The 15,830-nt window shown below is 41.1% G+C and overlaps 1 protein-coding gene across 1 annotated transcript in view; it reads right to left on the reverse strand.

Moving 5' to 3' along the window:
* Positions 1-2,670: 2,670 nt before the first annotated feature.
* Positions 2,671-15,830, reverse strand: part of LOC129111974 (low-density lipoprotein receptor-related protein 8-like) — a 66,685-nt gene continuing 53,525 nt past the window's right edge. The window contains exons 10-18 of the mRNA XM_054624147.1: positions 15,139-15,310; positions 13,821-14,048; positions 12,027-12,145; positions 11,331-11,470; positions 8,110-8,251; positions 7,298-7,450; positions 6,017-6,307; positions 4,984-5,052; positions 2,671-3,014 (exon numbers count right to left, since the gene is read on the reverse strand). Of these exons, the coding sequence (XP_054480122.1) occupies positions 2,671-3,014; positions 4,984-5,052; positions 6,017-6,307; positions 7,298-7,450; positions 8,110-8,251; positions 11,331-11,470; positions 12,027-12,145; positions 13,821-14,048; positions 15,139-15,310 (1,658 nt within the window). The remainder of the gene's footprint in view (positions 3,015-4,983; positions 5,053-6,016; positions 6,308-7,297; positions 7,451-8,109; positions 8,252-11,330; positions 11,471-12,026; positions 12,146-13,820; positions 14,049-15,138; positions 15,311-15,830) is intronic.

Genomic DNA, 15,830 nt, shown 5'->3' on the forward strand with positions numbered 1-15,830 from the left:
AATCTGGAAACAAGGTTTGGCGATATTGAACCAAACAATGAGCTAAAATCAGCTTTAAAAGCTCCAAAGAGCTGAGGGTAACTGCAGAGTTAGTTTCTATGAGCAGCACCTTTCACATTACACAGTCACTCGACCGATTGTTAAATATAAATAGTATAATTATTAGAATCCGTTTACATCCATGTCTGTCCAGAATGTCATCACTTCACAGCAAAATCAGTTCATCCTTGAGTCGAGGTGGAGGTTTTTGCCAAATTTGAAGAAACTTCCTCCTGGTGTTCCTGAGATATGCATTCACAATGTTCCAGTGCAGGTCTGGGAAATGTTCGAAAGATAGCTGATATTTTGTAGAAGAAACTGAAACAGCAGACATTAGGGCAATTTTCAGTCAGATTTTATATATCAATATATAGAGATATTCAAAAGTAATCCATTACAGAAAATCAAAAAGTGGAACCAGTTTGGTCTTCATACAGTTTATCTTTGCATGTACAGTAGTTGGCTGATCCCTGTCCTTTTCATGAAAAATACTACAGGAGAATGAGAAAGTAAACAAAAAGGCACAAATAAACAAACAAAAAAAAATCATCTCATCTCATTAACACCAAGGTTGAAAAGATGTGGGTAGTTTTTCGGGAGGGGACACCATGTTTTACGTGTGCTAACAAAGGAAAAAGGGTAGCACACAAAAGGGATGCTAAATGGTGCACAGCAAGAAACAACACAAACCACTTTGGTGGATAATTCAGATTTCTTACAATCAGGGAATGCAGTGTTCTGCTTTTATACAAATAAATTAATATACATGTCAACACTTTATCTAAAATCTTATGTACATCTTTTCTTTTACATAATCGTATAATACATTATCAAAAACCTTATGAAAACATATTTACAAATCAATGAATCAAAAAGCACCCTCAAAGCTTCTCCAGTGTCACACACATACAACTCATACACACACACACACATACACACACACACACACACACTTACACACCTGTGTATCCACGCACCTTCACACACCATTTTGTTCCATGCAAAAACACAATGCAGAAGGCATTCTAAGAGGGTTGTGCAACAAAGAGCATACAAAACGGTTCAAATATGGCTGTGGGATGAACGTTAGCACTCACATGCATAATAATGAATACAAACACACGCTCACACACACACACACACACACACACACACGCATTCACACACACACACACACACACACACAGTCTTTTAAGGTTTATGAATGGAGTAACAGTGTCTAAACCAGCATGAAGTATATTCACTGATAGGAAAATTTGGTCTCAACCTCATTACATCAGAGTCAGGATTTAGTTTTCTGCGGTTACATCACTTGACGAGTCTTTTTCATCATGCGGCCACCAGCTGGGCCCTCCCACATGGCACTATCCAAAACTGTCTGCTCAGATATCGGCCATCTCAGGAGGAGGAGGGGAGGGGGCTATGGAATCCAGCTTGCTTTTGTGAATGTGTGTGTCTCTTGCCTGGAACAATGAATGGCTGCATTGTCAGCTGGTGAGCAATTATGCATGCTGTTTGTGTTTACGGAGGGCAAGTGCACATCGTATCTGTCCTCTGGAGAACAGCATGAATTTGCTATCACTGCACCCCATGTGTACTTATGTGCGCATTTGTCACAGTCAAAAGTGGTTGATCAAATACAATTTTATAACACTCACAGGATTTTTGTGAACCACGTAACACTGCAGCCTGACTAAAAGCTGTAGTCTATTGCTTTTCTTAAACCATTTAACATCTAACCAAGTCACAATAAGAAAGAACTCCTGCGTAAAATCCACTTCCCTCTAACCTGACATCCTCTCTTTTCATACTGGAGGTCTAATGTGTCTATTTTATTCTTTCCTATCCACAAACCTGCTGCACTCTCCCAAAACTCTGGGGTGTTGGAGGTCAAATAAAAATATTTCCCCTCTTAAATCGCCTGCATTTCAAAACGCATGACAACTCACCCTTGGAGGTTTTGCCTCTGAATCAGATAGAAAGCATATCATGTGAGTATTGAGCTTTCTTTAAAAATCAATCAGACGAAAAAACTAATCTTACAAATGAAAAAGCCATTCAGGAAAACTGCTAACCACAGCTCTAGTAATGACATTTGTGATTGATTCGAACATGAATCTGTACAGATTGTCCCACCAACGCAGTTGCTGTCCCAGTTTCAGCGCTCCTCCTTCCTAAACAGTGTTCCCAGAGCTCCACGGCCAACCAGGAATAACACAAAGCCCAAATGAATACATCGAGGACGAAACAGAACCTCTCACCAGGCCCGTCACAAAATATAAGACACACAGCACACACCTAACTCACAGTTTTCAATGCAAAACGACTCAAAAAGAAGATTCCACGTTCCAGTTTAGGTCAATGTATGGAACACATTACAACACTTTAAAAAAATCTGTAATTAATTCTCAGCATTTACTGAAGAAAGTAGCTCTATCTCCAGCACAGACAAGGTATGAAATTATTTTTAAGAATCATATTAGTCTTAATAAATCTGCTGTTTTCGAATGGAAATTGGCACAAAATATGGCTGCATGTGACACTCGATGATATGTTGTTCGTTCCTCCTGCAGACTCAGTCCAAGTCACGCCTGAGCAGCCATCTCCCCCCCCCGAATCCCCTCTTTTGGGTCACTTTGCAGTGGACAGCATGGGCTGCTCCGTGTACCAGTGAGTCCCCGGATCAGGCATGCTGCCCCCGAGTGGCAGGGCGATGAACTGCGGGCAGGTGCCACCTCCAGCTCCCACCACTCCCATGTTGACGCCCTGCGGGTACGGGTGATGGTGTGCGTGGTGGTGTCCCATGCCGTCCGTCCGCCCGATGTGGATCTCGTCCTCCTCGCCCTCACCGGTGGTCTTGCGGTAGACGGGGTTGTCGAAGTTCATGCTCTTGGTGGAGTTGCGCCGCCAGTTGCGCCACACCAGGTAGACCCCGGCGCACACCAGGCCGAACACCACTGTGGCAACGATAGGAACTGCATGCGTTTAACACACAGCGGCAGGGACAACGGGAAGGGGCAGCGTTAACGAGGCATTACGAGTCCATGGCATGAAATGAGAGGCACAGGGGGGGGGAGCAGACCAGGGCATGCGGGGGACAGAGAGGGAGGGCAGCGGAAGAGAGGTTGTTTGTGTGGGTGGCTCGGCTAAACATCGGGACATACACCAACCAACAGATTTTTTTAACACAGCTGTGTAAAGCATCATTAGTGGCCTGGCTTTGAAGAAAATTTGTTTTAAAATACCCTTGGGGAGTGTATATTTTAACTATCACATGCCATCCCAAACTGTTGGCAACTCAGCAAATGTGTCATTGAATAAGTAATTGAATTTAATATAGCTTTATTAAATAATGCTTTATTAAATTACACCAATAAAGCACCAACAAAGCTTACGTGGGGCTTTTTTTCTCTCTCCTGTGCTGTCTGTTCATCATAATAAGTATATAATGAGAACAGGCCTTCATAACTAATTGACTGGTTCATTATGTTTCACTTTGGTGTTGCATTGGCTTCACTTGTTTATACCTCAAAGAAGTACAACAAACAAACAGTAATATTTCTCACATATACAGTACGTTTATTTTTCTATATACAGCCCTATATTTCTTTATGATAAGTGGTGCCAAAGTAAGACCGGCTTTACTCGGGACAAAATATTTCCAGGGAAAAACATTATTTTAATCAAATCTTCATCTTTAAAAAGGTCAGTTTAGGACACGTTTTTTTGAAAAGTATGTTGCTGTTGAACGTTTTAATAACTTAATAATTGAATAATACAAAAAACTGTGGACAGTATTTGTCCAATCATCGGAAGTCCCTTCAACCAGAGTTTACACTAAAGCAACCCCAGTCAAGGTTACTTGAGATAACATTACATTTGCCAAACACATTAGTGAGTCCTCGTCCTACAATATTTATCTTGAAACGGTCAAAGGGAAAAACTCTTGTGTTTGCAAATACGAACAAATATGTGAGCTTTGAAACCAAACACAGTTACGTCAGAACAAATAACAGCCTTATCCTACACTTGTCCATAAAATACCTATAATACTTGAACTAAATAGCTCTACACTGCAATAAAAGAACAAATCTCTTACCACTTGTCTTTTACATGCAGCCTAAACTGGTAGGGATTTTTCTGGGAAATTATGAACTTTTAGCCACAGTCTGTTAGCACAAGGTCATGTAGCCATGAAGTATTTCATATTTAAAGTTAGGCAGACAGCATTTTCAACCAAATCATGGAGCTACAGCTGATAAAATGTGAAAGCTACATTTCTCATTTCAGCTGCTGAAATCGACAACCGCCAGAAATGAAAACCCTGCTTTTGTCTACCTCCGACTGAAATCCAGAACTCTTTGTTTCCAAAATTGCTAAGAGTTTTGAGTGATCAATCTGCAGCTGTTATCACTGTAAACTGCTTAAATGCCATGTCAAAACAGAAAGCTTAGCGTGAAGCCAGTTAGCAGATTGTCAGTTCCATGCAAGTTCATTAAATTGGTTTTCAAAATGTGGAAACATAAAAATATCTGAATGGCTAGATACCACTAGTGTAAGAGAGAAAATATTTTTTGCAATTCACGTGGATAAACCCTTTGTGTGCTTTCTTGCTGCACTATAGTATGCTAACCACAGAAAGAAAAAAGGCCAGCTGACAAGTCTGGCTGTAGCAGAACCCAACACAACAACGCAGTGTGAAGTGAATAATGCAGCATGGCAGCAATGTCAGACGCACAAAAAATGACTTCTGAGAAACCTCAGCGAGAAGGACCTGTGGGCCATGCTTCTCTCATCCTGCCACAGCGGGGTCAGTGTGAATGGAGTACAAACAGAGTGGCCACAGGCAGCAGGTAGACAGCAGGTAGACAGCCGCTTTACGCAGCCTTGCAGGCCTTAATGTGGACAGACGCGCACAGACAAGAAAGGCTTCCGGTGACTTACCGATGGGGATGACCACTCCCAAAACAGCCACCGTCAGATTCTCGCCCAGGAGGAAATTCTCGCTCCCAGCTGATGAGAGAGATGGGACGAGAAAGAAGAGTTAGAGTTCGGGTCAAAAAATACAGTAGAGCTGGAGCAGTGGAAGCGTGTGGGATAAAATAAAATGAGCAAAAGATTTGAGTGAGAGATAAGTAGGAGAGGCAGGACGGCAGAGCAGGTGAAGGAGAAGGGAGATAAAACAGAGCGGCGGGGAGCGGCTGATCATGCATGCGTGGCTGTGAGTGTTTTACAAAGAGAGACTGATAGTGAAAAAGAGGCTGGAATAAAAATGAAAGAGGGAGAGGGAAATGATGAGTAGATTCACATTTGCTGGAGTGCGACCTTGACAATAACCCTGACCTTGTACACATCATCCATTCAGGCGCCATCAGGCTCCAATGCCATCTCAAACTCCTTTACATATCACATGCTTACTAACACACTTTTCTATGTGAAGCTACACAAGTGCATGCGTGTCCTGGCAGACATACAAATACCCTGCAGGCCACACAGAGCACAATTTATTGAGGGAAAGGAGACATTTTCAAGGCAATCGTCCATCAGTCCCATTAAAGTCGGTCGCCTGTGGTTGTTGTGGCCAGTAGATACCTCACTTTAATGCCATCATTACATTGAGGGTGAGGTTGTTAGCTGCATTATGAGTGTGAATCGAACTGTAGAATGTGGTGCTTAGCAGGATATGAGGACGCTCAGGTGAAGGTGCCCACTTATCAGCGAATTGGGCCCCATCTCTTATTAACCCCCTGAATGGGCGACTCTGCCCTTTCAAAATCATACAGAGGTCACATGGAAATGAATAACCACATAGTGCTGGATTCCTTGAAGTGAATGTAGGAATGTGACATCAAGGAATGAATGCTTACATATCTGCTTATAAGTCTCTAAATGAGATTTATATTCCAGTTTATATTCCAGTATCTTCACACAGACGCATAATTGATTGAACATTATTTAGAATTCACAGCCCACTTACAGTGTTGCGAGACGCTGCTGTCCCCTGCAGGTGTGGTGGAGATGACCATAGCGGTGGCAGTGGAGTGCGAGCCCAGTGCCTTTGACTCTTGTGACGACAAAGGCTTCAGAGTGGAGAGAGGCGTGAGGGGCTCGGGGGCCCCATAGGGAGCTGTGGTCAGGTGTGGGGTGGCGTCCGCCTGTGATACTCCCCCTGAGGGTGGGGGAAAGTCTTCCGCCAGAGTCGCTCCGGTGCCAGGTGTAAATCCAGCAGGAGGTGAGGATGTCGGGGTCATGTCGTCTCTTGGTGCTGCTGCCGAGAAAGGAAGAGCATCATAGAAACGTTTAGCTCATTATTGTTAAAAGATTTATAACAAACATAATCTAAACATAAATGAGCTGACCAAAAAACAACATTCAGGGTTCATAAGACCTTGTCCTTAAAGTTGGTAGACTTAATAACATGCATAAAATTAACTCAGCAATACACTTCAGCTCAAGAATCCAGTGATGCTTCGTCTTTGAGAAACATTCAGCTGTCCCCTCTCATGGCATGACAAGTTAGCATCAACACCATGTATCATAATGCAATGTAATGCAACATATGTAGTATTTGTTCCAGAGATGTGGTGTAGATTGCATTTCATTGTATAGTGGTTCATGTTATCGTATCCCCAGCCTGTATGTGTTGCTTAGCAACTATCTTTTTTTATTTACAGTTTCAATAATAGGTTGCCTGCAGGGAGTACATCTAATCTTTTATTTATTTATTACTACCTACTACAAATAAAATATTAATTGATCTTCTGTTCTACTGTATTAGCTGTGTGATAAAATGCATTCAGCCAGTTATTAACAGTCATTCCCAAACAGCAACGAATATCAGGCAGTACAGGGCTCACTTGATTACAATTTGAAAAGACACTTATTTTTATTATCTGTCTTGTGTAATTGTTCTATTTGTTCTGTCTACATATGTTTAAAGCATCCTTGGGTCCCTTGAAAGGTGCTTTAAAACGCAAGCTATTATTTATCTATTAATTTATCTATTCTTCAATTATTAAATATTTCTCTTTTTATTATCTACAATGGGAACATTTGTCAGCACTAATCCAGTAGACAACTGCCTAAAAGCCCTGATGTTTTCCCTCTGATGACATTCATCACACAAAAAAAGAGCTTCCTTAAGTCAAGCAGAATCTGATTATCTACACAGTAAGCACCGTGGCGCTCTGCCCAATAAATCCCTTTAGGTTCGATTGATTACTTAATGCACTCAATAAACCCGCGTAAACACACTCACCTGGCACACAGCCCCTCATATCAGGCCCCAGGTCCTGTCCGTCGGGGCAGGCGCAGGTGTATTTGGGCGAGTGTTCGGTGATCTGTGGAGCCTTAAGACACAAGTACTGACACCCTCCGTTGGCCACACTGCCCAGATTACAGCTGTCTGGGCCTGGAGACAGTAGCAGAGAGAAAGAGAGAGAGACACAGAGAATTACACGGTTATGGTTGTATACATAAGATTATCACTTATTCAACAGTGGGAGATAGCAGAGAGTCAGAGAGAGACAGAAGAAGTTGATGCACTTTATTGTTCCCCACTGTGAACCCTGTTAAATGTCCTTTCAAGAAAACCCATTACAATGCGTAAACAAAAAGAAGAATACAATCTGGCATTAGAAACTTGCTGTAAATATTAACAAGCACCTGTGGTCCGTGCCAGGTACAACACCACTGTGTTCATGGTATCTTGTTAAGACACAAACTAGGAAAGACAGGTATGTATGAAGATGAAATTGGAAAGACACACAAGAAAGGAAATACATAGCCATCACATTCATGATTAAATTCGGTTCCACTCAAATCTGGATTGTCCTGTTAAGAAGGAAGCAGGCGGGGGCAGAGTTTTGACAGATGTGTGAATGTACTGCAGCTCCCAATGCTTTGATCACTGCACCACAGTCACAAGCCTCACCATCATTTATTCATGTGCCTGGGTCGACACGGATCCACTGAGGAAACGTGTTCACAGAGCTGCGACTCAGCTCACAGAGGGGGGGAAAGGTGAACAGACGTGCAGACACACACCTCACTCATACTGTGTGAACACACCTTGAGGCTGGCGTAGCTGGTGAAAGACCACGATGTCATGGGGGTCGTTGAGGTTTTCAGCCAGTGCGTGGATGTCTTTACCGGTCAGCCTGTTGGCCATGAAGACCGCCGCTCTGTCTCTGTCTGTCCAGTAGATACGATCCTGAAACACAGAGACAATCATTGTCCTAATGTGAGCAATACTCAGAACAAGTTAGTCAGGGTTGTTCTGGGTTTAAACCCAAGAGCACATATATGAATACTAGCAATTCCAAAAACTAAGGCGGTGACCTCAAAAGTCAGAGCCAATAAACTTAAACTCGTATCTAATCTCTACAATTCACACTAAAGATGATGGTCACTTTATGGCTTTTGGGAAACTTGGAAGGATGAAACAATCACTTTTTCAATAATATTTATTTAACTTGATGTTTGACTTTGAGTGATAATAATTCAGTTGGCTTTGTTGACAGTTAGGGCTTGGCTACATCGTCAAAATCTACTATTTGGATGTAGATAATTTCATATCTCCATAACAAATTAGTAGTTTGTTTTTTTGGCAATTCAATAAACACATAGTCTATATGAAATAACCACATGGTTTTGAATATTTCTGTGTGAAAGAAATGCTTGAAATGAAAAGTATTGAATATTTTGTTATTTAATTAAGAACTTTAGATCAAAATAATGACACTTTCTGATTAAATTGAGTTACTACGTGCTTATTATCAATTTACACAATGTAATTGTGCATTAAAATATCTCAATATATGATTTTATCAGGATATGATTCCATCAAATTGGAATATTATCATATTGAATTATTGCCCAGCATATTGGCAGCATGCTGTCGACCAGTCACCGGGACTCGTGCATCAAAGTAATTTAAGTTAAACTTTGGTGATCTACAAACTTCTGATCTGCCCATGCCTCCATGAGGACATTTTTCGTTTCAAGTGAGATGTCTGAACAGGTATTTGATGGTTTGCCATAAAACTTGAATTGTACAATCAGAATATTAATAACCTCAATGATGCACACATTTTCTCTAGCACTCTGGTCCAAATTTCAATTTGTCCGATACTTTGTTTATGACTCAATACATGCAAAACAAAGTTTTGTAACACACTTCCCCTAAACTTGAACATAGTATACATTATACCCACTTAACAGCAGTTTGTTAGCATTGTCATTGTGAGCATGTTAGCATGCCGATGGTAGCATCTAGCTCGAAGCACTACTGTGTACAGCCTCACAGGAGATGCATGTTGTGGGAGAATACACAGCGCTAACAGCCGTAAATGCTTGGCTCAGAGTTCTCACAAGTCGAATATATTTGTGGAAAAATAATATAAAGAAAATTAGGCCAAGTGAAATATGCACTGATAAATACTTGCTGGCACACATAATCTAATTAATTTTCTTTTGCAGAAGAGATTGTGTTATTGTGGCTTTTGCGGCAAATAATATGAGGCGATGAATCTATCAAGGAAATGCAAATGCAGAGGTTTAATGGTAACTAAGACATGTTATTTAATTCAATTGGAGTGCAACAGTAAACAGCAGGCATGCAATAAACAGGGAAGATTCAACCTATCCACTGGTTTTATTTTAATAGGTTCTGTCTGGCACATCCTTTGTGGTTCGTTACAGCATTAGGTCTTAAATTATTAAAATACATCCTATTTAGATCAAAAGATAGTAGCTCAGAGGCTAATTTTAACTATGTTTGTTGTTTATTTATTGATTTGTTTGCTTTGTTTTCCCCAGTTCACCCACTCAACAGTTTAAGACATTTTTTGTGGTTGCCTTAGAAACTACAGGCTAATCTCTAGCGAGACAATAAGCCCTTCCACAGAGAGAGTGTTGAGTCAGTCACTGAGTCAGAAAGACATGGTAATGTGATGTACAAGACAACAAGCTCCAGTCAATAACATGGGGCTGGTGAATGTTCAACCTCCTGAACAAGAAGGTCACCTTGTAGTCATAGAAGAGAGAAGCCCCGGATCGATTAGGTATTACACCAGAGGGAATGTATTATCATTTCTGTGAGTTACACAGCAGTGCTGCCTGCAGGGTGGACTAACAGGAGAGTACAGTACGGAAAACTCTCAAGGTTACGCTTTGGACAGCTAACCTCTATTGCTATTTTCATTTTAAAGGTTAAAACAATGACATCTGTGAGCAGTTTGAATTCTAAACAGCAATTCTGTGTAACAAGATAACTTTTTTGCAGTGGTGCAGAGTACCTTTAATCCATTTTACTCAAGTATTGAAATTTGAAGGTACTTGTACTTGAGTAGAACCATTTTTTAACTTTATACTTCTTCACTACATTTCAGAGAGGAAATATTGTACTTTTCACTCCATTGATTTGACCGTTATAGGTATAGTTATAGATATAGTTACAGTTATAGTTATACTATACTTTGCAAAGTAACTATATTCTTCAAAGTAAATTATAGGTACTTTGAAGATGGTGGTATTGTAATAGTAAAGATCTGAATACTCTTTCCATCTCTGCTTTTTAGATCAGCTATTAGATTGCTACTAAAGGAGGGACATTTGAATCTAGTGTTTCATGACCCGTCACCCGTTTCATGACCCGTTTTCTCACGAATGTACTCTAAACCCAAGTTGGTATTTTTCAACAAATCCATGCTTGTATATCTGGTTTTCTGCCAATTGAAAACTGCTTCTCTGTTCCCATGGAGACCAGTTCCCCCCTCTAGAAGAGTCCGACAGGGGAATAGGCCACTTGGGTGATGTCATTAGCAGCCATCTGAAACTGGCTGGGACTTTGCTGCAGAAGCAACAACAGGGACATGCCAGACAAGAGTTTATAGGCATGTAAAAGCATGCTTGCACGCACACAGACACACACACACACGGAAGCTGGCTTATGACCAAAAGTATGAGTGTGTGGGTTCTTCTGTTTAGTATTCTCAGCCAGTCAATCCCACAAGGGAAAACACACACACACACACACACACACACACACACACACACACACACACACACACACACACACACACACACACACACACACACACACACACACACACACACACACACACACACACAACACACACACACACACACACACAGTAAATTTAATTTAACAGTCATTACATTCAGACTCCCAGTCACCCTGCGGGCCCCTGCGAGGCTAATGAGAGAGATGTAGATAAGATGTGGAGACTGGATGATACCACAGACAACGGCCTAAAATCATTACAAACCTCAAAAACAGCCAGAGCGTAGGGGTGTCCCAGACTCTCTGCGGACGACACGTGTGTTCTGCGGTGAGCTCCATTCAGGTCCACGCTGGCTATAAGGTGCAGCTTTGAATCCACCCAGTACAGACGCCTGTTTGCTACGTCTGAGAAACACAGAAACACAGAAACACACACACACACACACACACACACACACACACACACACACACACACACACACACACACACACACACACACACACACACACACACACACACACACACACACACACGCACACGCACACACACACACACAGGTGAAAAGGACTTTCCCAAGCTGAATAGAGATTGATTGTCTTCACGGTAAGCACTCTTGTACTCCGACCAACAAATCCCTTTAGGTAATATTGATTACGTTTTAAAATGTCAGATTCTCACGATTACACCACGGCAAGTTTTTCTGTGTTGATCAATAACTTGTAAAACCCTTTAAATGTCATTAAAAAGCAACTGTGATAACTTTATTAATCTATTTCTTGCCATTATCATTCAGCATTTACCCGTATAATTGGAATTACTTTTGACCTATACCCACAATCAGTTGATTGAGGACTGTTGCTAAGGCACATTCAGAAACACACAACAATTTCCAAAAAGGTACAATATAGCACTGTGTATAACGTAAGGTCAATAGTTGAAAAAGAGCTGATCTCCGCTCACCTAGAGTGATGCCATTGGGCCATTCAATGTTATCAGCCACCAGCACCTGTCGGTCGACTCCATTCATCCCGGCCTTCTCTATCTTGGCTCGCGTGCCCCAGTCGGACCAGTACATAAAGCTGGATTGAACAAAGGAAGCACATTTATTGTGTTATTATGGAGTCTTCATGTTGTGCTGCTTCACTCAGTAAGACACGTCTTATAAAATCTTATAATGCACAAGTATTATTCTGTTGGGCTTGTTTGCACAGAGAAACTTTTCCATCAAATAGCTTGCCTGGAACCAGAATAACGAACCTGCTAACAGACACCAGGGGGTTGATTTACTAACTTTATGCCAGTTCTTTTTAGATAATACCGAGTCATATAGCATTCTTCCATGTTTATATTTATTATTTATTACGAGGATTTTTGAATTGGCAAGATGAAAGAACACGATGACAGTGCTAGCAATTGCCATGCAGTACACAGCTTATTGTAGAACAATCTTATTAAGACTGCAAATGTTTTCAATTGGCAGCTGAAAACAGGATTTTTTGATACAGCCTGAACACTGTAGCCGTGGCAATACTGTCTCTGATTTGATGTCTGGGAATAGCACCTGGGAAATGTGTGGATCTATGATTTTAAGGGGGACAAATGAATGGAGAAATGTCTTTTAATAGCAGCTGGTTTGTTAAAAAATCCCATTAGTGACAGAAACAAAGATCAAAAGATCTGGGTAAAGTGCACTCTACGGGAGCTGTCCGTTCAGCACCACAAAATAACAACACAACACAAGGCAAAAGAGCAGCAATGCAGTAACAGAGTCATCTTTCCTACAAATTTAGTGTTGACTGAAACTTTTGCTTTCCAGATGAGTTCGAGACAAATCTTAAACAGCCCATCATATCATAATTACAAAACATGTGTATTCGACGCAACTCTGCAGCTGCGCTAATATACATCATCAGTGTTAATAAAAACTGCAGCCATGGCAATGATTTATTTTAGGCTTAATGTGTTGTAAAAACTAAAAGCTGTTATTGTATGAGCTCTGTATAGTTTGAGTGGTTATTGGGTAATATCAGTCAGCAATCACAGAAGCAAAATACAGGTTGATTTACACATTACGTCCTTTCTATGTAAATGTTCATTACCGACATTAAGTGAATTTTCCTGCAAAGACAAAACTATCATTTGGTGTCAAGAGTAAGAAATCTGTGTGTGCTGGATTCCTTTTGGGCAGTAATGATTGGGTCTCCAATGTGCAGAAATTCTAACCTCAGTTGAGGCTATGTGCCTGTTTATTTCAGTTTATTTTTGTGTTTATTTTCAGTTTATTTTGTTTTCATCTGGGTTTGGATCACCAGAAGACAAAAGATGCAGAAGCACACACTGGCACAAATTCATAAAGCTTCCCAGATTAGTAGCGCTCATCTGGGACAGAATTTCTACCAAACTATTGAGTCAGGATGCTAAATGGGTCACAGGCTTGTTATTCTGGATTCCCACATACAGCAACAAGCGTTCTCTTATTTACCATTAGACATGGTCTCGGAAGAGGATTATGTTTATTAATTTTCTGGTTCCCCGGCCTGAAATCACTTAACAAATCTTTATCTGGGGTCATTGACCATCAACTTTGTCTGCCAGCATATTCAAAGATAAATATGGAAGAATAACAGATATAAATCAGTATGTAAATTAATAGCATACAGTTTGGTAATTAGCATACATTAGAAATTAATTGTGCAGGTCAAGTCATTTCATGATGTGCTCCTGGACAATGAACACACATCTCCTCTTCCTTACCCGTGATGGGGATCCAGCGCTATGGCCCGGGGTTCACTCAGGTCGGTGTTGATGAGGACGCGTCTCTTAGTGGCGTCCACTGAGGCCACCGAGATGGATTTGTCCCCGGAGTCGGCCCAGTACAGGTTGTGCTGGAGCCAGTCCAGAGCCAGACCCACAGGGGTCTGCAGGAGAGAATCCAGCAGCGGCACCTGCTGAGATGGGTCATTGGCCTCATGGATGAAGGCACTGCGGGGGAGGAAAGAGGGTGATAAATATAGAGGGGGACACAGTGAGTATTTTGAGGGGAGGAAAACGTGTGAGTCATAGTTTACCGAAAACCAAATATTATTACAGAGTGGATGTGTAGTGGAGGGATGTTGACTGCCTGTTGGAGCTCTATTTTGTTATAATGTCTCTTTATACACTATTGTTATTATTACATGGCACCCTTTCAAAAAAGATTAATCCTAGTAAAATAATAACTTTAATAACTTTTACTAAAGCATTTAACGAACATTTCCCAAAAAGAAGTTAGACTGTTACTGTAACTCTAGAAACAGAACTGCAATCACATCAGAGAAAGTCAATCCAGCAATAACCCTGAATAAAAGATTAAAACAATTATATAACTCAAAAATGTAAGTACCTTTGGCATATGAATTTGATAAATGGTAAGTGGATATACAGTATGAGAACATACAGGACAGTGAATTGCTTAAATATTGTGTATCATCCTGTCTAACGTGAATACTAACTCTCCAGTCTCTGTAAGAGTGGAGAATGGGACTGGTATGCAAGCGGTAGCCTTGGGCAAAGCGCTGAGCAGGTTCATCCGGGGGTTGGCATCCTTCTTGTGTGCATCACTTATCAGAACAGACAAGGCCTAACTCAGGGGTTGACCTGCCCGCTAATGATTTGGCCCTGGCAGAGGTGTGTGAGGTGAGGGCCAGGCAGCTGTGCTCCCGAACGGGAATTTCAATTTTAGTTTCCCCAGAGATCTTTTCTCTTAACATCCATTTCATAAAGAGAACACAGTGCTCCAATTAGAATAGACTCTGGGGAGAAATCACAGTCGGGATAACGATAGGAAGAAGGATGACATTAATCTAAAATAGTAACAGGCCTGAACCATTGACTCCTGATTACAAGTAGATGCTCAGTAAATCAAATGATGGCTAATCAAATCACGCCAGGGTGAAACAATATATAATTTGTAAGGTTGCAAAAGTCAAAGAGGTTTGGTTTTCAAATCCAAGAGTTTCTGATCTATGACAATGTTTCTGATATGAATTTCGTTTTGTAAATTGTAATTCAGGTTTTGTCTGTAAATGTTTACCTGTAGATTTTCCGGTGAAAGCGATCGCACCAGAAGACACGGTTGTTGGCTACATCCAGGTCCAGAGCCACAGCGTTCTTCTGGGTGGACACCACCTGGCTGTAGTCCCTCTTCACCAGGTCGATGCGTCGGATCTCATGCCGGTTGGTGAACAGCAGGTAAGGGCTCTTTCCTGTAAAGTACAAGAATATGTAATGCCCTTGAAAAAGTACAAACGTGTGGTCTAACTATGGGAGAGTTTATCCAGCTGAAATTTACAATCAGTCACAGTGAAAACCAATTTAGAAGCAGGATGGATACATTAGTAAGAGGAATACATTATTGGTAGGTGGAGTTGGGATGTACTTCAATAATGGCCGGTCAAATCAGCTTTGACAATTTGGTAAAGGGCCAAAAGAAGGGTCGATGACATTATCTCTTATTAGAAAGGAGCTGCACTCACCCTCTATGCACAGCCCCCCTTATATGATTCAAATATAGCAAGCAGGTAAAGTGTAATAAAGTAAATATGACCTTTAGCCAGTGGAATTAACTTCCAAAGGCTATATAAGCAAACATGGTCTGGATTTAGATTTGATTAGAAATGAGAAATAACGGCGGTACCTGAATGTGTGTCAATAATTAAACACAAAACATACAACATTATTCTGCTGCAAAGGCAGGACAAAAGGGAAGAAGATGCCGATAAGCCT

Source organism: Anoplopoma fimbria, chromosome 3, assembly GCF_027596085.1.
Source record: "Anoplopoma fimbria isolate UVic2021 breed Golden Eagle Sablefish chromosome 3, Afim_UVic_2022, whole genome shotgun sequence".
Classification (NCBI taxonomy): domain Eukaryota; kingdom Metazoa; phylum Chordata; class Actinopteri; order Perciformes; family Anoplopomatidae; genus Anoplopoma; species Anoplopoma fimbria.